The 27635-nt window shown below is 37.7% G+C and overlaps 4 protein-coding genes and 1 pseudogene across 5 annotated transcripts; 1 reads left to right on the forward strand and 4 right to left on the reverse strand.

Annotated features, from left to right (window-relative positions):
* Positions 1-72: 72 nt before the first annotated feature.
* Positions 73-7295, reverse strand: LOC120002993 (annotated as a pseudogene).
* Positions 7296-8268: 973 nt separating this feature from the next.
* LOC120002990 (SNF2 domain-containing protein CLASSY 3) lies at positions 8269-13759 on the reverse strand. Its single transcript, XM_038851878.1, has 5 exons — positions 13627-13759; positions 11705-13133; positions 10736-10891; positions 8587-10540; positions 8269-8403 (listed from the first exon to the last, which is right to left on the reverse strand). Exons 2-4 carry the CDS (start codon positions 12827-12829, stop codon positions 8624-8626), a joined length of 3198 nt encoding a protein of 1065 aa, XP_038707806.1. The 5' UTR covers positions 12830-13133; positions 13627-13759; the 3' UTR covers positions 8269-8403; positions 8587-8623.
* A 681-nt stretch (positions 13760-14440) lies between these two features.
* LOC120002474 lies at positions 14441-18936 on the reverse strand. The gene is made up of 9 exons (XM_038851247.1): positions 18864-18936; positions 18051-18104; positions 17717-17929; positions 17516-17612; positions 17299-17426; positions 16832-16901; positions 16331-16388; positions 15450-15559; positions 14441-14804 (listed from the first exon to the last, which is right to left on the reverse strand). The coding sequence occupies exons 1-7, from the start codon at positions 18934-18936 to the stop codon at positions 16385-16387; spliced, it is 639 nt and encodes a 212-aa protein (XP_038707175.1). The 3' UTR covers positions 14441-14804; positions 15450-15559; positions 16331-16384.
* Positions 18937-21978: 3042 nt separating this feature from the next.
* Positions 21979-23391, forward strand: LOC120003147 (protein ATAF2-like). Its single transcript, XM_038852064.1, has 3 exons — positions 21979-22216; positions 22313-22587; positions 22703-23391. Exons 1-3 carry the CDS (start codon positions 22054-22056, stop codon positions 23141-23143), a joined length of 879 nt encoding a protein of 292 aa, XP_038707992.1. The 5' UTR covers positions 21979-22053; the 3' UTR covers positions 23144-23391.
* Positions 23150-27044, reverse strand: LOC120003146 (aspartic proteinase Asp1-like). 2 transcript variants are annotated; one of them, XM_038852062.1, is made up of 9 exons: positions 26795-27044; positions 26291-26408; positions 25721-25941; positions 25351-25410; positions 24809-25033; positions 24568-24706; positions 24131-24334; positions 23972-24044; positions 23150-23879 (listed from the first exon to the last, which is right to left on the reverse strand). In XM_038852062.1, the coding sequence occupies exons 1-9, from the start codon at positions 26989-26991 to the stop codon at positions 23767-23769; spliced, it is 1350 nt and encodes a 449-aa protein (XP_038707990.1). In that variant the 5' UTR covers positions 26992-27044; the 3' UTR covers positions 23150-23766. The 2 variants fall into 2 exon arrangements, with proteins under 2 accessions (XP_038707990.1, XP_038707991.1); XM_038852063.1 differs by lacking the exon at positions 25351-25410.
* Positions 27045-27635: the final 591 nt, after the last annotated feature.

The raw sequence follows: 27635 nt of genomic DNA on the forward strand, positions 1-27635 counted from the left end.
ATTACAGTCATTCCTGGAACAAACGAAGATCAAATTGTAAAGAAAGAAAAGTTGTTCATAAATCTGCTTCCTATCTTTGAATCTCTCTTCCTGGTGTTTGTAGTCAAAAATATAGTATTGGGGGGGTTGAATAGCATTAGTTTCAGCAGCAGACTGCTTCAACTGCAAGTTTCTTTGTTGCGCCGGAACACCCGCCGGTATAGAAATTCTCATCTGTTAGCTCTATGGTACACTCATTTTTATTAAGGCAGACCTGAAAAACAGTGTGAACCATGTTAGGAATGTGAGAAATAATGGCATGTCAGTAAAATACCAGAAAAACAAAAGAATCTCATAGAGATGAGATGCAGAGACTTCTCATGTCCGAAATTTGTAAAGCACTGCTCTGTGCCAAACATGGAATTGATGAGCCAAGAGTTATTTGACAGGTCGATAAGAATGCTAAGAGTGCTACGGGTAAGATGAGATGCATCAGCATATACCTTTTCAACTACTGAAATGGAATTTGGATCATGACAGTCTCCTTTGACGTATGCTCCAAATGTTCCAGTTGGACTCCCAAAACTGGCAAATTTTACAATCGATATACGAGTATTTTCCGGACAATTCAGACAGACAGCAGCTCTACTGCTGCCATTCTCATTGCTATCCCCACGTTCAACCAAGGGGTAGTCTTCTGCAATGAAAGCACAAACACTAGCGATCTTTCTTCTTGCGAATTGGATTTTCCGTGGAACATGATACCTACCCAAACAAAAAACTAGTCACAACATGGAATTTTTCATTTGTTCAACAATCTTCAGTTTAATACTTGAAAGGAAATGAAAATAATTAAGAAAGCTTCACAAAGACGAATATCTAGAAGTTGTCACAAATAGCTTCAAGAGAGCTGAAACATGTTGTAGAAACATTCAAGCTATGCAGGGCAAATGCATCTTAAAGCCTCAAGAGGTTTAAGCATTCAAAAAGTAATATTCATGCATTATCATATATTTTTCTAGCATCCACATTTTCTAAAGGACCATTTGGATTTTTTTTATTTTAAAAAAAAATATATTCGCGAAAGAACTTTCTCAAATTGTGCAATGACAGTCGCAAATAATGTCTAAAGCTCAGTTATAGTTAAATTTTTTTAAAAAAGCCATGTAACTTCGATGCTAACACTCGGCCATCTATTAAAGAATGAAGATAGTTATCAGAATCAAACAGGAATACAGGACATAATATCATAAGCGATTGCAATTTGTTATTCAATTAAAACAAGAAAAGATGCATGAGAATTCCTTTTTTTCGTCCCTCATCTAAATGGTAAGATCAATCCTTCAGGTATTAGTGTATTACCATCTCTGCGAAGGTTCTCCACATCCAGTATTGCATTTGTCAGGACTGAATTTACCCCTGTAGTCGCATTCGTTAACACACTTCACATACACGGTTGTTTTCCTCGGCCAGTATCTTCCAATTCCTTCACCATTCAACCAAGCTACACCTTTCCCCATATGAAGCATGTCCAGCGCAACAGGTTCAGTCCCTGATGGAACATCAATAACAGCCTGCAACATTTCAAATACGATGAAGAGTTCAAATGGATATTAATACCTCTAACTGTAACGTCTACATCTGATTATAAATAACAACTTATTTCTTTAGCACAGTAAAAGGTGTCATTCACAAGCAAATGCTCACCTTGTACCATGTCAAAGGCTGTTTAGGGTTTAGGTGGTTCTGTGGTTGCTTGCCAATTGACCTGAACCGCGCCATCCACATTGTATAAACCTAGGTGTTCTCCTTGCAATCCAATCTGAAATGCAGGAAGAGAGATATAAACAAGCATTTCAACTATTTCAAATGATGCAAACAATTCAAGAAATTTTTTCACCATTCAGCTCACAAGATTTTACAGCCTCTTCAGGTTCTGCAAATTGACTTTGCAGTTACACAATGCGGCCTGTAAGAATAAAATAATAGTATTTTCTCGACCTTATAGCCATATTCATCACGGCCTAATGCCACTTCTGATTTTCACAGAGAACCTTTAATAATAACAATGGCATGTCTTCACATTCCAACCACACAATAGTCATAAAGAATTCATAAGCCCATCAGCCTCACGTAAAAAATATAGACCTCGTCCCCGCCTTGGATCTAGAGATACCTTTTAGAGCTATTAAGGCAAGTTCGTTAAAAACACTCTTTATTTTTGGTTTCAAACGGAATCTTAATCTTAGTGTAAATAGTAATGCCCTTAACAATGTTTTGGAAGCTTCATTCTTTTTAGTTAGTACTAAGTGGCACCCATATCGGTCTTTCAAAAATAGAGCTTCCGTGACATTTGATATATGTATCTATACATATATATAGAGTGAATGCTCTCCTGAGCGGGAGAAGTACCTTGTAAGTCCAATTATATGTAGACAAGTCCACTGTCCCATTATTGAATCCCTGAATCTCGACACTTGTTAGTCCAGCTCCTATCCATTCATAAAATGGTCCCGCAGTCTGAAGGCAGAACCAGAAAAAGTTAAAGAGCTTATAAATTTAGCATAATGAATTCCGGATACATAGTTACATGCAAATGTGCTGACTTTTAATTTCACAAAGAATACCAAGATCAAGACAAAATCGGTCATTTTTTCCAGTGTATGGGATCCTCAAATCATATGAAAACTCAAAGTGACTCACTTGTAATCCAACAGTCATGCTTAGTAGAGCAATTTCATTCTTCCCGGCTTTAAGAGAGATAGGGTTCTCAAATTTGAAGGGTGAACGGGTCCCATTCCCAGAAGCACTACCTGATATTGGAAGCAGATAAAATACTTTGTCACTATTAGAAGCTTGTCTAAATAGTTGTTACAAATTTAGGTTAACACTCAAATAACTTTACCGTGACACTGCATATATAAGAAATTAAACTCAGCATAACAATGCATTAAAAATCTGCATAATAATTCATTACTTTTTACAAAGATTGAATAACACAATGTAAAAGGGCTACACTGCACGAATAGAAACTCAAAAGAAAAAGGACAATAACCTTTAAGTTCCTGATTCACAAATGCATGTAGAGCATGACCCTTGGATTCAATTAAAAGAACTGGTCGACTGCCCTTCTTCAAGAACTCCCCATTGTCGCCAACAATTATACTGCAATTGATAGAAACTACTAGTTTAGTTTCGAAAGCTTTTACTCTTGTTTAGATGCAAGATTCGTTAATTTTACATGCCAGACATTCCCTGCCACAAAAGCAAGAGAATTTAGTACCATTTCTTGATGAGTTGACAGATTCATTTGCAAAATAGCTATGACGGATCACACTGAACATGTCAGCCACAAGAGTGCACGTGTATAGTTTGGTATTGATGTGACCAGACCAGTATCAAGCAATATCTTGTTTGACCAAAGCCACATAATAGCTGAAAAGAAACCTTCTACCTTATTGAATAATTCTGTGAGCTTGCTTTAAAGAAAGACCAACCTTGTCGTATACCAGAGATAGTCAGTAGTATCGTTTGTGGTATTGATGTGATCCACAAGTCCATTCTTAATGAAGTCTGTTTCACCCCAGATCCCTGATTTTTCCATGAACACTTCCCATTTAAGAGCTTTCAAGCCTTTATTGGATGACGTCACTGATGGCCGCAAATTCTCAGATACCATTTCAACTGCAGAGGTCTGGGAACCCACCTGTAGAACGTTTCATGTGCAACTGAATAAAGTCGACACAGAACAAGAATCAAATGGCGTTTTAAGAACATGCACAAAGCACATCTTAGCAGTGTTGTTCTAAGAAAGAAGAAATCTGATTGTAATTGCATTTTTTGCGTCCTTCAGTTCAGGTCTCAAGACTCAAAATATGACAGTTTCAGTCTTGCTATGGAGTATATATTTTGCTCGTGGGTTCCAGGATTCTGCACTTGATGATTTTGTTAGCCAATTTCTGTTAGGAACCACCCAAACCATGCATTGTGCTCCAGATTCTACTTACAATTTTGGTAATAATGAACTTCCCAACAGGGGTCATTAACATTGGGCTTGGCGGCCCACCACAGTTCACCCTTTCATGGAATGGAGCGCCATGTGGGCATCCTTTCTTTTCATGCAATATCCAACTAAATAATGAACATAAGAGTGCTAAGTTAAAGAAACGGTTTTATGATGTGCTTCACATAAACTTGCCTATTATTGATACTACATTCATTGAAAGATGCCAGAATGTATAACAAAGAAACTCAATGCACAAGGTTACCGCCACTGGCAGGACCTATGGTTCACAGATGTTAGCAGCCTTCCCCTATTGTGGAGATATCAAATAGGATGCGTACCATTATAATTTGCCTTGATATTCAATTAGAAACAAAAATTGAAAATTTTTTTGCGATAATACTGTGTCAATGTAGCAAAATGCAGGCACGGCATTTTAGGAAGAGTTACCTTTGCTGTGTTGAATACCACATTTTTACAGTCAGGCAGGATGCTGACTGACCATGCAGGCAGGTGGTAAGATGCATTCCGAAATACTACAATCTTGTCATTTCTGTCATCAGTATTTGAGAGAAAGGCAGCACATGCTCCTGAAGCATCAGCATATACATCGGCCTAAATCACAGTAAAAAGGTAATTAGTTCATATGACTGCCTGAGAAGAAAGTGGTGCCAAGAACTGCAGAAGAACTCAATGTAGATTCTATCATACAACAGCCTAAAATAGGAATTGCAAGACTGTAAAACTATTCAAAGACATTGAGTACCTCTTGAGAAGGGCCTAGTGACAAATTAAATGGTTCACTATTCAGCAATGCATGCTCACATAACTTGATAACTTTATGAAGTTCCTTAAGATGACCCCATTTTGGAAGCCTAGCTAACCCTATAACACACATGCAGTCAGAGGGAAAGAAAAGACCATTTTCTGTAACAATTATTTAACTACTATATCACATTATGACAAATGGAAAGCTAATATCTCACCATATTCATCAATTGGTGCATTATAGTCATAACTTGTAGTCATGAATGGACCACCAGCAGTAAGGCCAAAATTTGTCCCACCATGATACTATATACACGAGAACAACAAAGCAAAATTATAACATCAACCACAACAGAAGGTGCAGTAACACGATAATGTGAAGAAACTACCAAATAAAACATACAAGTCCAACTCAGTTATCAAATTACATCTTATGAACTTACGAAATAGAAGTAGATATTTATGGGATGAAAGATACCTACCATGTAATAATTTTGTACACTGCCACCATTTTGGAAAAAACGAGCAACAGCAAAAGTAATATCCTCAGGTGGTCTGTGAGGATCTGCACCTCCAAATGTTTTAAACCTAAAGAAATAAAAAAGAAAAGCAACATAATGAAAGAGGGGAAAAAGCTTTCAATGAAAAAGTTCGACAACCTTTTGCGTGCCAGCTAAAGCATAAGGCAACTCACAAAAGGGACCCCAATGCCTCTAATATTGGCTTTAACACATCTCAAGATTCCCCAATCATAATCCTGGCCACTAGAGAGTGGATAAACATTAATCATCAATACATCAGTTAAGAGTTAAGTAATACATAAGAATGACATCAGTTAACTCTCCAGTAATAAAGAGCTCTGTGCCGCCAATAAAAATGTTTTCCTGATTGTTGAAGGACTGGTCCAAAGACTTTGATCAAGATTTAACTTTATAGTTTCTAGATATTAGACCAATTTTGTGCCCCTTCAAGTATAGTCAAAGCAAGCCACTTAAGAGACTATTGAATGAACATTCAAAAACTAAGAGAAAACGCTAGAAATTTAACATTACCATCCAGGCCAATTCTCTGTCCAAATTTTTGGCTTGTTTGGAGAAATAGGTTTGAATTGATCACAATAAAAAGAGTTGCAAGTATCGATCTGCATCCAAAAGAATAAAAAAGGTTACCATGTCCAAGGTTAAACAAGCAACTAAGTGAGCATGTTATGGTTACAGTTTGCACTTTTGCAGGATGGAGAAGAACTACTCTGGGAGCACAATTTAAAGAGCTTTTATTTGACAAAATTCTTACCACAGGGTCAGGAGCATCATACTGCTGGCACATTATCCAAGGTACACCAATATTTTGAGACAGAGCCATTTTAGCAGCCCACATGGCATATCGTTTTCCCCCGTCTCCATAAAATGTCTCATAGTAACCATACTCATTTTCAACCTGCAATCAAAACGAAAGGTGCAAATTGCAATCGTAATACATTCATCACAAAATGGAGTTGAGGTAAACAGTCACAAAAGTTCAAACAAATCATTAGACTTGCTTAATGCTGGGTTGAGTAAAGCAGATTAGAAGTTACACTTGCCTGGGACAAGATGATTGGACCTCCCTGAGAAGCCCAAAGCTTCTCCTGTTTCATAAGGTTCACTATGTATGTCATGAACTTCTGCATGTGATACTGAGCGCAGCAAGAAGATAGAGTAGGTTAGGGAATCATCCATACTTTATTTCATGTACAAAATCAAGGTTCTGGAAAGTGCATTTTTATACCTTGAAGGGCTCGCTATCAGTCCGAAAGACTGTACCAGGCACATAATGCAGCCAAACAGGCACACCCCTGTGTCATACAACTACATGTAATTATGTAAAGAAAGTTTCCCACGCTAACAGAAGTCAAAGCATAAACCTTCAGTTTTAGTAGAAGAAAAAGTTTGTAGAAATACCCATAATTCCATTCAGCTGCAACAAATGGGCCTATTCGAAGAATCAAGTACATCCCAGCTTGCTGAACAATCTTCACAAACTTTACCAGATCGAATCTCCCACCAAAATAATACTAAGATTAAAAGTCCACCAAAAACAAGTAAGAAATAAACCTCGTCAGCGAATCCAAACATTACTCAAATGCAACCTGGAAATCACCAAAAAGTGTCAATGACTCACATTGCCAGGAGACGGTTCGTGGCCATTCCAGAAAACATAAGTTTCAATCACGTCTACCCCTCCTTCCTTGGCCGTTTGAACCAGCCCCGGCCACATCTACCACACACACCAAACATTGACAAATTGAGAACACAAGCAATCCAAATAAGAAAGTGAAATGCAGATGCATCCTTCACTGAAACAAACAATCAAACGCACTAACCGCAGGAACACTACGAGGATAATGAATGGAAGCAGAGATAAGGAGCTTCCGCTGTCCATCGATGATAAGAGAACGGCGATCGTAGGTGACATTTGCCGCTAAACACACTGCGAAGAAACAGAAAAACAATAGCAACACAGATTTCGACACCATTTTGTTGGTGCTTGTTCGAAGCTCACTCGCTACTCTTTATGCAAGTAACCCAGTGAGACAAGAAAGAACAAAGCATGTGGTGGCATCAATTAAACTCCGTGTTGAGGTCAGCAATTAATCTAAGCATACACATGTTGACATAAAGGATTGACAACCTGAAAAGGTAGATTTGGGTGCAGAGAAAGTTTCTCCCTTTTCAACCACTCTTTGAATTTCCTTCTTAACCGGGCAATAATTGCAACAAGAGACTTCGACTGTGTTAAATTATAGTTGAAATCAGAGAAATGGTAAAACAGAGCAAATCAAATAGGTGGAGAGAGACAGACCATGTTACACCAAATCTCGCATAACGTACCCTAGGAGTTTTCTTTAGAATTACAAGACAAAACTTATCTGGTTCATGTCCCTGTCGGATCACCGACAAAGGCCGGAAACATCAAACTCCCAGTCGCTGTGAATAAAAACTCTTCATATGTGACTGGGATTGGGCCTCAATGTCACGTGTCAAGAAAAGAAATTCTTGGTCAAATTTCAAACTTTGGTCAAAAGATATACTTATCCATGACAATAAACTGGCTTTTGAGGGCACAGAGCACAAAGAAGGCATCATCTTCAGGCAGTATTGAAGAAATCCTCTTAGGAATCTCTTACCTGCTCTCATGGAAAGAACATCAGTCAAAATGTCAAAACTTTTTATGCACCCAATACAAGAACAGAAGGGATTTCCCAGGTTCACACAACAATCCACCACAAAATGCTCCACAAAAGTTCATAAGTTCAAAATTTTCATTCTTGGTCTCGTTTCAAGTAATGCAGTAAGTAACATCAGAGACTATCCCCAACAACAACAGCAGCAGCAGATGCTTCAAATGCTCCATGGTATTTCAAGAATTTTATACTAAGTAAGATCAGCAATGCTACAAAATATCATAACTATTCTGAAAACCAGTAACTGTCTTGGCTAAACCTCAGAGTTAGTCTTAATGTTAATTGTCTAGGAATAACTAGTCTCGCACTAATATTCAATATGTACCATCCACAAAAAGAGATGTCAAGCAACCTATCCAAAAGAGATGTAAAGAAACCTATCTGTTGCTACCCAGTAACTAATCCATGCCAGTAAGCCCCCTGCAATTGCCTGCAAAATACCAAAACAGAGAAATCATAATTACCTTATTCACAAATGAAGTAACCACATCTCAACAGATGTTTCAAAAGGCATCAATAAGTAGTCAGCTAAAGAAAAATTATAAATGCAAGTATTTGTTGTTAAAGAAGGATCAAATGCAAGAAATGAGGACATGAAAGAGAAAGCCTATACCAGCAATTCAGAGCCTGCCAAAATTGTTGAACTCCATTCAAGAAAAGCTATCCAGTAAGCTTGCTTCCTTGGGCTGGTAAATTATCTTCTTGAAAACATCTTTGAGCTTGTCATGCTGAACCAGCTCATCCAAGACTTGATCTTCAGAAGATAAATTATCCTGTGTTTGCTTACCATCTTCCTTGGTCGTAGAGGTAAAAACCAATTCAGATATCCGCTCCTTCTCTGTCTGTTTGCGGTACTTCTTCCACTCAGCGGTCCCTGCTACTATAAGATGATAAGTGAACACAAGTCTCTTCTGGCCAAGTCTATAAGCCCGACTTATGGCTTGCCTTTCAACTGATGGGTTCCAAACAACATCTAGCAGGATAACCCTTGACGCCCCAATAAGACTTATACCCTCGGAGCAAGCCTTGGTTGATGCTAACAGAACCTTAGCTTCGCTATCAGGGTCGTTGAAAACATGTATGGTCGCTTGCCGCTCCTTGTGATCTAGTTTTCCATGCATATGGAGAACTTCCTTCCCTTTCGACCAATTGAACATTGAAGCAAGCTGCTCCATTATCAAATCTAATGGAGGAATAAACTGACTGAAAACCAGAACTTTCTCTTTAGTTGCTTGCATGAGACGGACAAACTCTATAAGGAATCTCATTTTGACCCCTTCACTGTGATTATACCTTAGCTTTTCAAGAACACCGCGACCAACAGATGATTCCTCAATGAGTGCTTCCTCTTTCTCAGACAAAGCACAGTCCAAAAGCAGGGTTGGGTGGACAGAGACCATAGATAACTTGTGTTCAAAATCAAGGACATTTGGACTCTGTGTATGTTCAATGATCTCTAGAAGTTTCTTCTGTACATTAGCAGCTGTTAAAACCACCACACAGTCTTTCAATCCAGGAACACTCCTCAATAGAATGTTGCCTTTGTGGACATGAACAAATGGAGACATTAGACATCTAAACTCTTCAATAGCATCATCCGGAACTGAGCTGCCAGCGTCCAACTTCTTCTCATTTGCCTCATCTAGTCTCAACTTCTTTCTTGAATTATAGTAATACTTGCCAAATTGCTTCAGCCTTAATGGAATTTTCTCTTCAAAGGCAGGTCTTACTATCTTTAATGTGTTATAGAGCTCATGGAAGTTATTTTGGAAAGGCGTGCCAGAAAGTATGATCCGCTTCTCAGTTTTAAGCTTTGTAAGGGCATTCCAAATTCTGCTTCTCTTATTCCGGGGTGTATGTCCCTCATCAAGAACCAGCAAGCCAGGCAACTCAAGAAGAATCTTCTTCATCTCTTCAGCTTCTTTAAGGAGCCTTTCATTTTTAATCCCTACAGTTCCTTTATCTCCAACAAGTGTCATAAACAAACTGTAGCTGATCCCTAGTATACTTTCTTTCTTGCTCCAGGAGTACAGCTTCACCATACGAATTGGATTAAATTGGTTTTGGCACCTAGCACGCTCCAGAATGCTCACAGCCATTGTATCTTCCTTTCCCGAGAGTTCTCGATTGTTTATGTTATGAAAAGGAATTCCAACATCCCATTTTTGGAACTCTTCCTCCCAAGTAAGAAGCAAGCTGGCAGGAGCAAAAATGACAGGCCGGCAATTTGGAAAAAGTTTCAGGTATGACTGAAGAAATACTAAGGTTAGCCTGGTCTTCCCAGTTCCAGGGGCATGTGAAATAATGCAGCCACCGCCACCACCATTTGAATCATTGTTTTTCAACTTTTCCAGATCCGTGGTTCCAGCCAAATTCCTCCATACAAACTCAAAGCCTTCTTGTTGGTGTGGATACATGGTTTGCCTAGTTCCAGGAATGATGCTCCAAACTGTGCCATCAGTAATATCATTGCAGGGGTCACCAAAATCACCTTGAAGTACATCAAATGAAATATTTCCACCGTTGGATGAAATTTTCTTGCTAGAAACTTCAGTGGGAAGCTTTTCCTACAACATGCAGAGCAAAAGGGTTCAAAAACCAAAATCTAAAAATATAAAGGTATAAAGAAAATTAAACACATAATAATACATAAGAAAACTGGTCATTGACAGGATTATATTCAGCTCATTTTCGTCCTTAATCTTTTTAAATCAATATAATTAAACGAATTTGTTGTGAATGCATAACCTAAGACCACTTACCACAGGAGGAAAAATGTGTCTGATTTCATCCTTAACATAGTGACAAAAGGTGCAATAAATCCCAATCTCCTCATCAAGGACAAATTTATGCATGCCTTGAGAACAAAGACTGTCACTATTGGCTTCGCCTGATCTATTTGCATTTTCATCCTCAACCTGCACATCATCAGAAAGTGTTCATGAGACACAATTTTATAAAATGCATCAACTGTGATTCTTCAAGGGTTTATCTTAAATAGATCACAGAATTGATTTATCTAATTAAGTTGCAATTTCATATAAAAATCCATTCACTGACTGAAAAATAATAATATAACAAGAAACCCAGGAAATAACTTGAGAAGAGCGCCACCTCCCCATCCCCATGAGATGCATTCTAATTTCATCAAGAACCTGAGGACATAACTAGCTTGAGAACTTTTTTTTATCTATATGATTGAGGAGCCTACTTGATGCCAAATGAAAATTAATCGTGAACAAGTGACTGGAAGTATCTCACATGCAGATACATTTATAGTTGAAAATTTTGAAAAAGGTTCATGTAATCTGACTAAAGTTATACACATTAAACTATCATGATCCAGTCTACTAACTTGTGGTTACAGAAGCCTTTGGTTTACTAGTGCACTTATAGTTGGCATTCAGTGTATACAAGCAGCACAAATCATAAACTAATGGGCTGAGGAATTGATCTATCTCTTATGGAGTCTATCGGTTTCTAAGGATGCCTATGAATGATTCATTTATCCAATGGAGCCGTTATCATGAACTAGGTGATGAAAACCAATAATGTATTTTATGCTATATGGTGAAAAAAAAAACACAATAGACATAACAGTATGTAGTGACTAGTGAATGCCTATCTTTACAAGAGTTTCACAGTGAAATGAATATCAGCCTATTGGTACAGAATTTTTTCACTGGGATACTTTTGTGTTAAATCAGTTCATTACGGGAAAAAAAACTCACCTCCGCAAAATTGTTGGAGCCAACTTCCTCACATTTGGAGGCAAAGTCCATCTCGGCCCACAAGTTTTCCAGCTCTATCTCTTCTTCAGATTTCACCATTGGTTCTGGCTCCTCAATACCAAAGGTAAACTTCAAAGGAAGAGGCACCTTATGAGGATTTTCTCTTGTTTGATCATGGCTCTCCTCCAATGTAATATCACCATCTTCCTCCTCACCTTCCAAGGGTTTGTCTTTCTCCCAAATTGAGTTAGCAAGAAGTCGATAAATGTCAAGATTCTTAGAGAAAGCAGCTCTGCCTTTCCCTTCCCCTTTCCTTCCCTTTCTTCCCAGCTCCTCCGTAGGCCAGTTCTTGCTTTTCCTACTCCCATGCTTCTCTTCAACTTCCTTCTTCCTCTTCTTCTCAGATTCTCCAATGGTAACGCCAGATAACGTAACACCTCTCTCAAAATCATCATCACTAGTATCCTGAGATGAACTCAAACCCAATTCAATGTCTTTACCATCATCCGCTGAAACCCAATAATCATCATCGCAATCCCTCTCACTGATGCCACTCTCACTCTCACTCTCAACCCCTGCATCAGTAGTCTTGTTTGCAACCTCATCAACATTAGCCTTCCTAACACCCTTTCCACGTCCCCCGCATCCTCCTATTCGAACCTCCTCAATCCAAATATCATCATCAACATCTGCCTTTTTACTGACCTTTCCACGTCCCCCACCTCCTCGTATCCGAATCTCCTCGGTCCGACTACCATTATCATCCGCATCCTCACCCAAATACTCATTCCTCTCTGTAAACCCAACATTCACAGATGCAGATGCAGAACCAATTTCTTCTTCTCCGCCATCATCACTGTCATCCAAGACAATTACTTCAGTCGAATCATCATCAACAACCCTCTTTCTCTTACCTTTACGATGAACAACATGGCCAGAGTCAGAGTCAGTTCCTTCACTCTCCTCGCTAGAATCAGAATCAGCACTACTACTCAACTCCTTTACCGGAACCGGAACCGGAACCGACGGAGATGGTTCGATACCTTTGGACTCTGCATACAACCGTTCCAACCTCAAATCGCATTGGCGACGAGTCCTCCTACAAACCGGCGCATTAAAATCCATGCTAGGAAAGATTCAAGCAAACGCGATGAAATCGTATCTCTACGCCTCCTAGTTAAGAAACCAGGTTCCACAGGTTTTTTTGGCAAAAAAAAAAAGTGTTGCAGAAGTACTGAAACACTAATACAGAAGAGAGAGAAGGGAGAGTGGAGTGTTGGGAGAGGAGAGAGAAGAGTTGATTTTGGTTAATTGGCGGCAAGTAGGGCTGCTAAACGAATCGGGTCATAATAAACCATATAGAGGTCCGTGTAGAGTCCGGAATATAATACGGATACGCATATCTTGCGGTTCAGTACACAGAACAAAACTGCAGTAAAAGCTAAAACTTAGAGATAGAAACAGGCAAGAAAACAAAACGGAAAAGTGCAAAGACAAAACGGCAAAACAAAGCAGGACTTTTCCGAGAAGTGCGAAGAGAGTCAAAGAGGTAGAGAAAAAGAAGCAACATGATAATTAAGGATGACAAAAATTTGTCTGGTCTGTATGATTTAATTTGTGCGAATCGGATTAAAACAAATTATACTCTGAACTAGATTCAAACATAAAAAAAAATTTCGATATGAAATCTAATTCAGTCCAAACACATAAATCTTGTCTTGTTTAATTATACGAACCGTACTCAAGATTAATTTACTTGTCTGGATTTAAATCAATCCAGATGTAATCATTCGACATCCAATCCAAATAAAAGTCCAAACATATAAATTTTTAGTAAACACGTCACAAAACCCTTTTTTTAATTTTTGACGCACTTAGTGATAATTAATTCAAGGAATAAATGGTTGCAGTTGGGGGCTTACTCACTCTGACGCTCTGACTGACCCAACCAGGAGCCACCACAGTAGTTGGTGTGTATCGTTCCTTCGACGGTTCCGATTCCCGTTCCCGATGCGATAGACTATTGGGCCCTGGTTCGGTTAACACCAGATCCCAAGCTACACACCACTTCGTTAAAAAAAAAACAAATTAAGGTTAATTAGTTAAATAAAATTAAAAATAATTTTGCAAACATGTGTTTTTTTTAGAATGGTCCCTCCCTTCCTTCTCTCCTTGGTTAAAAACAGAAACTACTTGTTTCACAGGAATGTTTCTTTTCGGGAAACGATACTACCTTTATTATTATTATTATTATTTTTAAAAATATAATATTTTTTAGTAAATGAGATAATCCCGGGTTTTTTCTTTTTTTGGTCTAAATCCTAATTGAATTACTGTATCTTGTCATCAAACCCAAAAAGGTCAAACTGATTTTATTATTTTTTTCCATTGCATTAAACAGGTAATTACTGGCTTGTTTATGGTAGTAATAAATGCTCTGTTCTTCCTAGAAATTAATACATTGTTTTTCATGAAAATTACGATATTTTATTTATTTATTTTGCTCAATTTTAGTGCGGGAATTAATTCTTATTCTTTTATAAGAATTTGAATTGCTTGCATTTTTTCCAACCTGCCAGACCCACAGCTGTCCCCACATGCATTGCTTTTCCCCTTTGTTTGTGTGTGTAAATGTAGTCCAACACGCATAAAGCAATGCATGTACTTGCCTATCCTTTTCTCAGAGCTCCAACAGACGAATAGGGTTAAATTCGTTTGCCTCTTTTGGAATCTGAGTATGACAGACTGATTTTATTTTATTCCTAAGCGAATCAAATGCTCCTGTACCATACATAGCAAATAAAAACACTGGGAAAGTGGGAATACCCAAAATTCCAAAAGAAAATGAAATAAGCGCAGGACAAAAGTAAATTACATCTCTTTTGCTGTTGTAAAAAGAACATATAAATGTTACAGGGGGGCACCTTTTTACAGAAGAAAATTATTGGAGGAGGTGATTGTATTAGAAGTATGAGGTAGAGTAGATCTGTCACATAAATGGTGTTCAAGGGAATTTGGAGAGGATTTCCATTGATTTCCCCAACCAAAACCAAGAGATTTCCGGAAGTCTTGAGGACAGTGAGTGGCACATGGTTGGTACCTATGAAAGAAAACCAAGCATGAGTAACATAACTGCAGATATTGTTAAACTATTTGCACATATATTGCATGCACACACATGTATGCAATTGGCCTAAAATACAATGCTCCGCTCTCTTATTTTTCGGTTTAATTGGAATATCACTAGTGTAGAGATGCAAGAAATACTCACAATATTTGAGAAGGATTTCCCTTTAGATGTATTAAAAGAAACCCAACCCAAGAGCGACCAATGCTCAGTTCATTGATCCAAACTTTGCCTTTATCCATCGTGCTAAGGTTTAAAGCAACTGGATCATCTCCAATAGGTGTGTCATACAGTCTGCTAAATCAATGATTTATGAGACTAAAATGTGGATGAATCGAATCGCATGCATATATATATGTATATGCCTTTGCCTTTTTTTAGTAAAAGCTCATATAACAAACATGGCCATATGTGTGGGTAACTAGACATAAATAGAAGAACAAAGATTACATGGACTCATCTGTTAATAAGTTGTACGTACATAGAACGTGAGATCAAATAATATAACCATGATCATATAGTTTGGTTTTTGCGCATAAAGTCGTCTTTATTGTTAAGAGTGTTACTTTCCCAATCTAAGTCAGTCATCACCTACACATGGAGAAGTAATATATGTACCTTTTACCACGTAAGTGATTGACTGTTAGCAAGCAATTCACTCCACTCAACATTCTCCGATCGAATTTGGCTCCGCGTATATCTGCAATTTCCTCCCCCAGTAGCCCAACCTGTATCAGTCCAAGATCAAAGACAAGAGTCATAATGATGCTTTCACAGTTGCTTCTTGTGTATTTTTCATCGAATTGTTATCTAGGACAAACCAATTTGTGAAAGAATTGTGAGCAGGGTCTACTTAGAACACCTGACCTAGTATCTCCATTTAATATTGCTAAAATTATACAGCTCAGTCTGATTGCATTGTATTTCCACAATCATTAAGCCCGTAAATCTGCTCTCAAGGAAAGCTCCAGAATCCCTCAAGTAGACATGGAAAAGATAAACTGATTGACATATATAATTAGTGAATCACTAAGATTGGAAGATGGTAGAAATGCAACCTAAAAACTATTACCAGTAATCCAACCATAACACTAAGGATGAATATATTGTCAGTCCCATTGTTTAAGTCAATTGCTTCTTCCAAAGTAAATGCCTTAACATCATGACTTCCACGTGCAGATCCAGGGAAGAAATAAATTATTTTAAAGCTGATAAATAAGTGGGAAACCAGAAGGTCAGGAATGGTAACTTATTCATTATTTCCATCTATCAGCGAAAAAGGTAGAATAACAGTGTATCAAAAAATGCATGACCTGCAGGTAGCACAGCAATTTTTCACCAGATTTTCAAAAGGTTCTTCATTAATATATTATGCCCTAGTATTCCATCTCTATTTCTTATTCTTCAAATACACATACCATGGTAGTTAATGATATCGAGAACTCATATTTTAAGGGAGTGCCATTTATAAAAGTTATTAAGTAGTTACTGGGTCGTACCTGCATACATATTGTTGACGCCATCTCTAAAAGTTATTAAGTAGTTGCTGGGACTTACCTGCATACAGACCACGGTAGTTAATGATATTGAAAACTTTTATTTTGAGGAAGCGCCATTTATAATAGTTATAAAGTAGTTACTGGGACTTATGTGTATACTGCATATACATTGTTGACAAAGGCATGTGGTGCAACATGTCCACGCGATTCCACATGAATAATAGGCGTACAGCAAGATGAATTTGGTTCAAAGCTGTTATGAATTATTTCTTAATAAGCGTAGAGCAACATGTGATGTACCGGACATGTAGCTTATCTAATCAGTTGCGAAACAGATAGGAATGCATGCTTGCCCACTAAAAGCCAATGCTCGTGCCCAACACCCATTGGTCACTTCTCTAAGATAGAACAATGTAATGCCAAACTGATGCTCGCGCATGTGTGTTTGTGGAGGTGAATGAGTAATAAGTGTGTGTGGAAGAGACGGAGAGATATTTGTACCTTGAATGGTTCATTATCTGATCGGTAAATGATCCCTGGGACATCATGCAACCAAAATGGAAACCCCCCGCTGTTCAACATATAACAACTCTCATGCACCAAGTACAGAATGACGCATTTCAGATAACTAAAGTCGACCTTTATTGAACCAGGTGTATATACAACTCTCATCTTGTTCTTTGCATTCATCTGACTATACTGTGATTTGCAGTGAGACTTGAAATGAAATCACTTCAGTTTCATCCCAAAACTCAAAGTGAAAATAGAAATTACAAGTTATGGTTTATTTAGATTGAAAATATACTCCTCACTCCATAATCTACATCAATTATATTAGCTAGCAAATAACAAAATAAGTCGAGCATTGGATGCAACACGCATAAGAGTCTTTAATACCAAGCCTTCATATCTCTGTTAGCTCATCAATTGTTGGAATGAAATAAATTAAAGAGTAAAGCAATAAGTACCCGTAATTCCATTCACTCTCAAAGTCTCAATGAAGGGCCCAATCCTAAGGCAGACATAAAGCCCCTGAGCCTGGGTTTCCTTAATGAACCTGACCAAGTCATATCTCCCACGGACAAGTGAAATCATACTGTACCAGAAAATCACCCAGCTCCATTAGACACCATATCACAGAGAACGAGTTATATACATCATATATTTTTCAAAAGGGTTCCTGACCTGACCAGGCTGTGGCTCGTGGAGGTTCCAGAACACATAACTCTGAATAACGTCCAATCCTCCATCCTTAGCTTTGGACTATCAAGGATAACCACATCTTCACAACATATATAACAAACAATCATTAGTCTGACTATATCTAACCCTCTGCTACAGAAACATCAAAGCCAAAAAGCGATTAGAATTCAAAAGAATACATACCCGTAGGCCATAACAATATCGCCCTCACAAATCCTCCGCTTACAGACAAAGAAGTTCCCCTCCAATGGTGCCCGCGGCGCGTAGAATTGAAGGTATACACCTCAATTGGGGCATTTCCACAAACAAGCTTCGAGCACGCAAAAGAATTGCGCGCTCTCGCTCTCGCGCTCGCGACGGTTGATTCATCGAGAGTGATGTGATGGCTTGGAGGCACTTTAAGAGTTTGAGTTTGAATGGGTTGGACTCATGAATGGCAATTGTCAAACCCAATGTTTCCGATTCCAAGCCCAGTTCAGTTTTCCATTAAGTTGGGCCTCAAGGACTCCTGACGGACCTGAATCTGCATTTCTCAAAGCCCTAAACCCAGTCCGAAATACCCTAAGCTTGGCTGCACAAAAGCGCATGCTAATTATCACAAATTGACACATTAATTATTCTAAAGATTTGCTGATAAGTATCCAAGGCACTATATAATATTTAAGGAATTATTATGTTTTGATTTAAGGACTTATTTGACTTTGTTCGTGTATATATATAGGGACAAGTTATGAAATGATCAATTACAGCTATCTCCTACGCACATATTTCGTCTATTTTTTTTTATGTGGCATTTGTTTTCCGTTACTAGTATGACAAGTGATTTTCAGGCTTGATACCACATCAGCTAAATAGATAAAAATTATGACAAATTACTGTTTTAATAGTTCAAGGCCAAATTAATTATAAATGAAGTTCATGAGATAAATTGATTCATTCACGAAAATTCAGATGTCATTTAAATAGTTATCACTTATATATAAACGTGTAAAATGCGGACATTTGTTTTCACTATTGATTTTAGTGAAATGATAAGTGCGTCCACTGATTTGACGTCCACATATTGGAAATCAATAATGAAAAAAGTGTCTACATTTTACATCAGAAAAAAAAAAAAAAAATATATATATATATAATCGGGATAGCCGGATAGATCCAATGTTGAAAAACAATGGACCAACCGGGTAAACATTACTAGCCGTCTGTCCTGAATTTTTTTTTTTTTTTTTTTCCTTGCCTTATCTGATTTCATGTCACCATCTGCAAATTGATCTAGTAAAAGAGACAAGCCGACCAATCTAGTCAAGATTGACAGCTTGTGTGATTAAACCTGGAGATTCCAGCGGAACCTTCTTCGAAGCTCTCTGTAAAAGAAAGTGGGCTGCACCACCACCACCACCCATGCCCAATTGCCCTATTCCTGTATACATTTAACTTGGACCCCCCCCCCTCGCTTTCCAACTTCTTATTATTACTGATTCTGATGTTTTCCATCGATATCCATCCACCCCCACAACATTTTACGTTATTATATTACACCACCGCCGCCACCCAACAAAATTTTCACTTGCATTATTAATTAATTAATTAATTAAACCTGGTACATAATAAATTAATATTTATTCAGTCATGCCCACTTTGACAAAAATTAATGACTCCCCCCCACTAATTAAGCCAAATTGGACGTACCAAAAAAAGAAACAAATTCATAATAATAATAAAGTGGAGACTTTTTAAACTTTTTTCTTGTCCCAAATAATTCCTTTGAACTTTATTCTTGTTGGGCAGAAGAAGGGAGTTGGTGATGGTATTTATGAGGCCCAGATAATTACTTCACAGAGCAATGCATGACCCAAGTTGGCCATGCCCCCAAGTAGGCATTGTAGCAATATTTCCTTATCCAATTGTCTGCCTTTTTTTTTTTTTTATGTCTTGTCATGCACCGCATCATCACTTTCCCTTGACCCTGATTGCACAAATTGAAAGTTGAAACCACTACTTTTTACTTAAATAAAATCACCATGTGCTTTTAATTTCCTCTAATTCGTATATTCTCCACCATAGGGTCTCAAATTTATTGCTACAATTCTCCCGATACATTTTATTGATCCCAATAAGCTTACACTATTGTGCTTGCTTCAACTCTTATATTCTGTCAAACTAGCTGTAATTGAACGATAAGATGGTTGGCATGTACAAGACGACCCACCCACTAAGATGTGGGTTTGAGTCCTCCCCTTCCCAAATCCCCTTGTATCAAAAAAAAAGCTCTTATATTCTAATATATAATTTTTAAATAACATAAATCATGATACCATTGACCCTTCCAACTATTTTTTTTGGAAATACCGTAGAGAAATGTGTTTGTCATTGTAACGGAACATTTGATATACATATGTTTAACTCAATAGATTGTCGATCGAGTCACCTCTTGTCGGTGAACCCCTTCCAACTCATTTATTGCCATCATTAAATATATAATTAACAATTTAAAAATTTTGTGACCAAAATTAGAAAAAAGGTTAATTAAGTTGATAAGGTCCCAATGATGACAAGAAATATATATTGTAAGCAAATAGGGAAATTTCCCGATTAGAATACATTTTAACATTTTTAAGATATTGGATCATGTTAATTACCCTCTAATAGGTAATTAATGTATTTTATTATGCAAACATTACATGAGGACAACCACTCCAATATCTCACCATAAAAACTTGTGCCGCTCCAAATCAAGAGCATAACAATATAATTGAAACCGGGATGAGGGGTCCAATTCTCCTCAAAAAATATGTTAAATCATAATTATTATTTTAGAAATGACATATTAAAATTCAAAAGTTTGAAATTAGAGTTTAAGGTTCAGAATTTTTTTATCAAAAACCTATTAGAGCATCCACAATGGGATGATTTTGAAGTACTTGATATGATACTTTCTTGATAAGTTAAGTGCTAGATGTTCACAATGGATATAATGGAGTGTATTTTAAGTACTTGAAATGTTACTTTTTTGATAAGTATAGCGCTATATGCACACAATGGGTGAAAAATGACGCTTGAAAATTTAGTTGTGGAAAAATGATACTTGAGAGTTGGAGTATGTATATAGTTGATGAATAGTGAAGAGAGAGATGATAAAAAGGAAGAAAGAGGTGATGAAAAGGAAGAGAGAGATGATAAAAAGGAAGAAAGAGAAGATGAAAAGGAAGAGAGAGATATGAAAAGGAAGAAAGAGATGATAAAAAGGAAGAGAGAGAAAATAGAGAAAGTGAGTATGGAGTGTTGGAATGTATGAAGTGTTGATGAATAGTATATATTGTGAGATTTAATCATCCAATTAAATTGTGCCACGTAGGATAAAGGAGGAGAGAGAGAATAATTTTGAAGTGCTTGATATTTCAAGCATCACTGTGGATGCTCTTATAGTCTAAAATTATGAACATCAAAAAACATAATCACATATTTTAATTTATGATTTAACATAATTATGGGGAATAATTGAATCCGAAACCAAACAAATGAAGGTCAATTTTGTACATGGTCCACTAACAAAAACATGTGACTTTCTAATTTCATAAATTGTGGGAGGAAACTGGAACTGAATAGTCCCATTGTTCACGTTCTTCAATAGTCTTCATTCAACAACTCTAATAGATTCGGCGCATGGACACAGAACATTAAATACTCTTCGATGTCTTCTTCAAACGTTGTGTCAGAGATGACGATTCATTGTTTTTAGTCTTACATCATCAGTTATAGGTATGACAAAATTAATGATTAAATTTATCCAATCCCAATTAAAAATTACGCTTGGACATAAATTATGTTTGATATATGAGTCAAAATACAAAAAAATTTATTTGATTTAAATCTGAGTCATAATCCAATCACATAAATCTTATTCAATTTATCTGTCTCAATTCTCAACCCTAACCCGAATTAGGTCACTAAAAAAAAAGACGACGTCATTTGCGTACGTGAGTTCCTACATAGATGACCTGTATTTCGTTTTAGCCCCAACCGGTGCCAACTCAGTCCATCCTCTCCAAGTAAGTTTTCCTTACGTGGCGGAATTTTATTGGCAACACGGAGTACGTGGAGATTTCTGGTTTTTGACTAAAGTCCAACAGTCAACGATCTCCAAAAGGCGTTGAGCCGACTTCTCTTAACACAAATACGGCCGAGCCATGTGACGTAATCAGTGACGTAAGCACACAAAGAAGTGGGTCTCCTACACGTGGCGAGCATTCATCAGTGAATTGCACACGTGGCGACATTTTAAGGCTGCGGTTACTGGTCAGATCAGGAAAGAAAAACGGGTTGGCTACTGTCTCTACACTTAATCCACCTGTACCCCCACGTGACTATTTATTTTTAACGATCCCTATAAATCCTTCCCTTCCTTCATTTATGCTCTGTGTAAAATAAAATCTCCAGACAAGAAGAAGAAGAAGAAGAAGAAAAGGTAGAGACTTGGAAGTTTGAATTAAAGAGAACAAGAGAGAGTGACGAATCGGAAAATGATGGTGGGAAATCTAGAGTTACCGGCGGGGTTCCGATTCCATCCGACCGACGATGAATTGGTGAATCATTACTTGATCAGAAAATGTGCAGGGCAATCGATTTCCGTTCCAATCATAGCAGAAATCGATCTCTACAAGTTCGATCCATGGCAATTACCAGGTATTTTTTCGTCTCTTCAATTCCTAAATTTCCCTTTTAATTTTCGTATTTCGAAATAAAACAATTAATAAATGGCTGGGAATTTATTTGCCGCAGATATAGCATTGTATGGTGAGAAGGAATGGTACTTTTTCTCTCCAAGGGATAGAAAATATCCCAACGGTTCAAGGCCGAACCGGGCTGCTGGAACCGGTTATTGGAAGGCGACCGGTGCGGATAAACCGATCGGCCGGCCGAAAGCGCTCGGCATCAAAAAAGCACTTGTGTTCTACGCCGGAAAAGCCCCAAAAGGAATCAAAACCAACTGGATCATGCACGAATATCGTCTCGCTAACGTCGATCGATCCGCCGGCAAGAAGAACAATCTCAGGGTACTTACTAACTTTTTTTTTTTTCTTTTTTTTACTTTTGTTGATTTGTACCCAAAAATCAAAACTAGTTTAATTTTGTTGTCGCGGAGTTATTGATTTGAGTTTTTAATTGCAGCTTGATGATTGGGTGTTGTGTCGGATATACAACAAGAAGGGAACGATAGAGAAGCATTACTCCGCCGTCGATCGGAAACCAATGGACTTCCCGGAGCTAGAGGAGCAAAAGCCCAATATTGGGTTTTCACACCAGACTACTATGGCGGTTCCGCCACATATGAACGACCAATTACATATGGACACGTCGGATTCAACAGTTCCAAGGCTGCACACGGACTCGAGCAGTTCGGAGCACGTATTGTCGCCGGGAGTCACGTGGGAGAAGGAGGTCCAGAGTGAGCCCAAATGGGAGGAGCTAGAGAGTGCGTTGAATTTCAACTTCAACTTCAGCGATATGGATTACTTACAATATGACCCTTTTGCCCCTCCTCAAGTCCGCTACCAGAATCAGATGGACCAGCAGCCAGACACATTCATGTATCTACCCCAGTCGTATTAATTTTTAAAAAAAAAGAAAAAGAAAAAAAGATGGTGGGCCTATTGTGGGCCCGGCCCATTTTCATTCTTTGCCTATTTGCTGGTATTCATTAGGAAACAGATTATTTAGGTGGGTCAGGTAATTGGGAAATCGGACGGTTTAAGCTCCTGACTATTTTTTTGGTCCTGTTAATATGTTGATGATGATTATTGTAGGAAATTCTTACATATGTAATTTCCATTTATGAAAGTTTGAAAGATTCAAATGAAGAGCATTCTTTGTGCAAAAATGCTAAGAATTCTAGTGTTTTCTTTTATTCCAACCATCCCAAATTATAAGAGACGGATATTCTTGATCCATGTGAAATCTAGTGCGTTCATCTCATATTTTGAGGAAAAAAAACACGGATCGGTAAGGCTGCTCTTGTTTGTGCTTGAAAATGTGGATTGATATGGACAGGGCACCCGAATGACTTGGTAAAAATATGCTGATATATAGATATATATACACTACAGTATTCTGTACACAAATCATATCTATCTATAATCATTCCCCTTCATATTCTAACAGGAGAATTTCTACAGGAGTTATTCTCTGATGGTAACTGGACTGTATAATCAGAATGATAGTAGTATTCTTTCTTATCACCAAAGTATGCTGCTTGTGGACTTGGGGATGCTATCACAATCTGCAGGTTCCCACCCCATCATTTGCTTTTCGTTGTCGTAGATCACCATTCTGTCTTGCATCGATATATCTAATGCAATGACATGACAACAAACAGAGAATGTGACGGTTCTCAGTGATTCAATAATGGGATCTCCAGAAGTTAGTATCAGGAACTCTTACCTCCAATGAGATTCAAATTTCCGAGTCCGACTTCAGTACCATTTAGAATTCCCATGCAAACGTTTCCTTTAGACTGGCAGACTTCTTTTTGTTAGCAATTTTTATACTATAATTGAAAGTGAGAAACTTTTTTGGGAAAACAATAGTTACTGCACTTACTGATATTATAAGATGAGTTTCCGGAGTAAATTCGAACAGAGTACTCTTAGATTCCCCACCATTTGTGAATCTCAGTGCAAAGGGCTTGAAATAATTTTCGACATCGTGTATACTTTGGAATGGTATGTGGCCTTTCCAACAAAGTGGGAGTGTCTGGTCATCAGGTACCTCTTTCAAGGGTTGGCCATGTAAGTCTTTCTTCACCTATGAATTCACATGACACCAATAGAATGCCTCATATCTTCACCATTCTTCAGTTATGAAAACAATAAGCAGTTCGAGTAGAACGAATTTGGGAAAATTATGTGAAAATTTGGGTAGTCAAAAGTTGATAACAAGAGTTCCATCGTATCGACTGAAAGCTAGGACAGTATGGGAGCATGTTTTCTCAATAAGTTATCCAGGAATGTTTTGAATATGAAATGCTCATGACTTACCAGATAAACTAAACCTTGATATGCCTCGGAGTTGAAGTAAGTGTATGAGCTACCACTGTCAAATGTTACAAACAGATTCTTATAGCCAGTAGTCCTCCCACCAAAATAAAGTTCTGCATAACCAGGTGAGTAGTGCTTTCTGGCCAAGCCAAAACAGATAATTCTCAATGAGAATAAAGTGTGAATTGTAACAAAAATAGATTTTATTTAGATGGAGAATTGGGAAAAAGAAGATAATTACGGATGCTCCTGTGACAGTGCTGTCCATGTTACATGAGATGAATCGTAAATGTCATCTCCAAAGAAGAGGTATCCTCCACCTCGCGAACTTAAGCAGTGGCCAACAACATTTCGAACAAAACCCTGACTGCTAAGCTGAGATATGATGCTGGTTTTTCCTCTACCAAGGCCAAGTATTCCATCCAAAGGATGGTTAGTTGCATCGGGTGATTGTTTATATCCGCATCTGTGAACAAGACAAGATAATTAGAAAACATAGGTAAGAACTTTAAGAAGACAGACAAATTTCTTCTTGGTAAGGGGCAGGCAGTTCATGATAAATAAAAGAGAGTTTTCAATCAATCAAAAACAGTGTAAATGTTATGTTTTCTGTCATTTATGCTCTCTCTCCTTTGCAGAAATAAAAAACAACAGAGCACAGCAACCAGTTTAATCACCCATATGCCATTAGAATCCTGTATAAAAGGTTACTGCATCAGATTTTCTTTATTGAGTAATGGCTTTTGAGATCGAGAAAAAAAAGAAGAAGGCAGAGATAATAACCCCAGGGCGAGACGCGGGCTGGACCAGGCTCCGTTTGTAAAGTTGAGGGGAACGACATCCCTGTAAAGGTAAAAGATAACTCAAGAGAAGTTTGAATTACAAAACAGTGTAAATGTTCTGATTTTTATCTTTTCAATCATCCTATATACATGTAGTGGATTCCCATTAATTTTCTCATAAATTCATGTGGACCGCAAAACTTTTGGGTAAAGGCTCGGATGATGAAGACAATATATACCATTAGGAATTTAGGATTCACTCATTGGAAAGCCTCCTTAGACAAGCTATAATGTCATTATTTACAAATTCGCTTGAGGTTATTCCAATTGAATTGTATATTTGAAATCGAGAAAAATGTAAAGATAACTACCCCAGGGAAAGATGAGGCCTAGCCTGAGCTCCATTCGTAAAGTTAAGAGGAAATACATCCCTGACAAGGACACCAAGAGATGAACCACCATCTGCGTACTCAACCTCATAGTCACATTGCCCTGAATCACATCTGTTTCCACCATTTGATTGTAGGGACTTACATAGCGGATCGTTACAGCTTAGAAGATCATTGTTGGGTCTGTAATATGGGTGATGTGCCTGAAAAGTGAAGGGTGAAAATAAATCAAGTGCATATATTTGGTCACACTAACAAGTAGATGATTCGACAAACTATATAGTATCAGGGAACTATTTGAAAGTCCATGAGATTAATTACAAAATCTGGAAAAAAAATTGCAGGGTTTATGTATGTGATTCAACATATGTAAATATTAGAGGGCCAATATCAAAGCATGAATGCCCAAAATAACCATGGATCAATAACATTGAATATTTGTTAGTCATTCTATCTGATGATTATAAACAAACCATGAGATATGCTCATATGTACAATCATAGTTATAATGATCAAGAGACTATGGAGAGGAGCTTGATGAAAATGAGTTACCTCCATGCAACGGATGCAAGGAGCATCGCACTGAAGCCATGTAAGGTCACTTCCAGTATCTACATCAAGAAAGTAAGGCTTCTGTGGTTGGCCTATTTGGATTGTGACATTATAGTACCTGCACAAAATAATCCCACAAACTCAGGGAACTTGAAGTTATACCAAGTGTATCAACAAACTCCCAGTGTAGATATGATTTTGAGGAGTGGAGCAAAAGCGCTATAAATCTTTACAGAACCATAGCAATTTCCATGGTCTATTCCAATTGGAAGTACATGTTATTACACCAATCTGGGGTTCACTTGGGATAAGTTCATCAGGCAAATTGATCCATAAAATTTCAACTGAAGCACAACTTCCCCCAAAAGGCAGAAAGTAGAAAAGTGACAGAAATGCCAGAAAAAAGTAACTTAAATTGCATAATCCTCGATTTTCAATATATTTTATTCAAAAGCATAACAAAAAAACTAAAAAAGCAACCAGTTCTCTCGCAGAGTCACATACCCAGTAGGATACACATTCCCATGTAGTGGGAACATGACGGATGATACCCCAACACGATTGGGCACCATCAATGGCTCCCTTTCTTGATGCTGCATCGCCTTCCTCCATCTAACCCCACGACTTGAAGTTGATGATTCTAAAATCAACATTAACACCACTAACACTCCCAACCCCCAACCCAACTTCCCTTTCTTCATCTCTTTGCCTTTGATGCGAATGGACAGTCTTATCCTTTCTAGTATACGTTTGAGAAAATTACACGATGAAAGGAAAAAATGGGGTCAATTCAGTATTTTTTTTTCCTTTGTGGGTTTTATGGGAAGTGCCTGTTTGGTTAAATAGAAAACCACAGTTCTTGATAGCTGGAAATGTTGGAAGCAGAGAATGAGTATCACTTGTTTGTTAAAATTTCTCTTAGAATTACCTTGGCTTCTCTATTGGGTTTAACTCACAACCAACATTGTAATTTCTTCTGAAGGGTTGAGGTTCCTATCCTTTCCCTTCACTGAGATGTCGGAAGAGTACTTGTCGGATGATTTGGAACATAGCTTTGTTTGGGGAAAGAAGACAAGAAGCGAACTTTATCGAGGAAAAACCCCAAATGAAACTAAGAATCCAAAAAGTTCTCTTTTTGGGGCAAAAGATTGGGCCTCAGTTAAATATAGAGTTTATTCATGTGACAAAATTGTTTAGCCCAGAAGTCCAGTTCATCAGTTTAGTGAATGACACTCTTATGGAAAAATATAAAGGAGATGAACATACCGAATATAACTTTAAATCACTCAGCTTTCTTGAACCTTACTCGGTAACATTCCTTCACCCAGAAAAGAAATGAAGTCTC

Source organism: Tripterygium wilfordii, chromosome 7 (genome assembly GCF_013401445.1).
Source record: "Tripterygium wilfordii isolate XIE 37 chromosome 7, ASM1340144v1, whole genome shotgun sequence".
Classification (NCBI taxonomy): Eukaryota; Viridiplantae; Streptophyta; class Magnoliopsida; order Celastrales; family Celastraceae; genus Tripterygium; species Tripterygium wilfordii.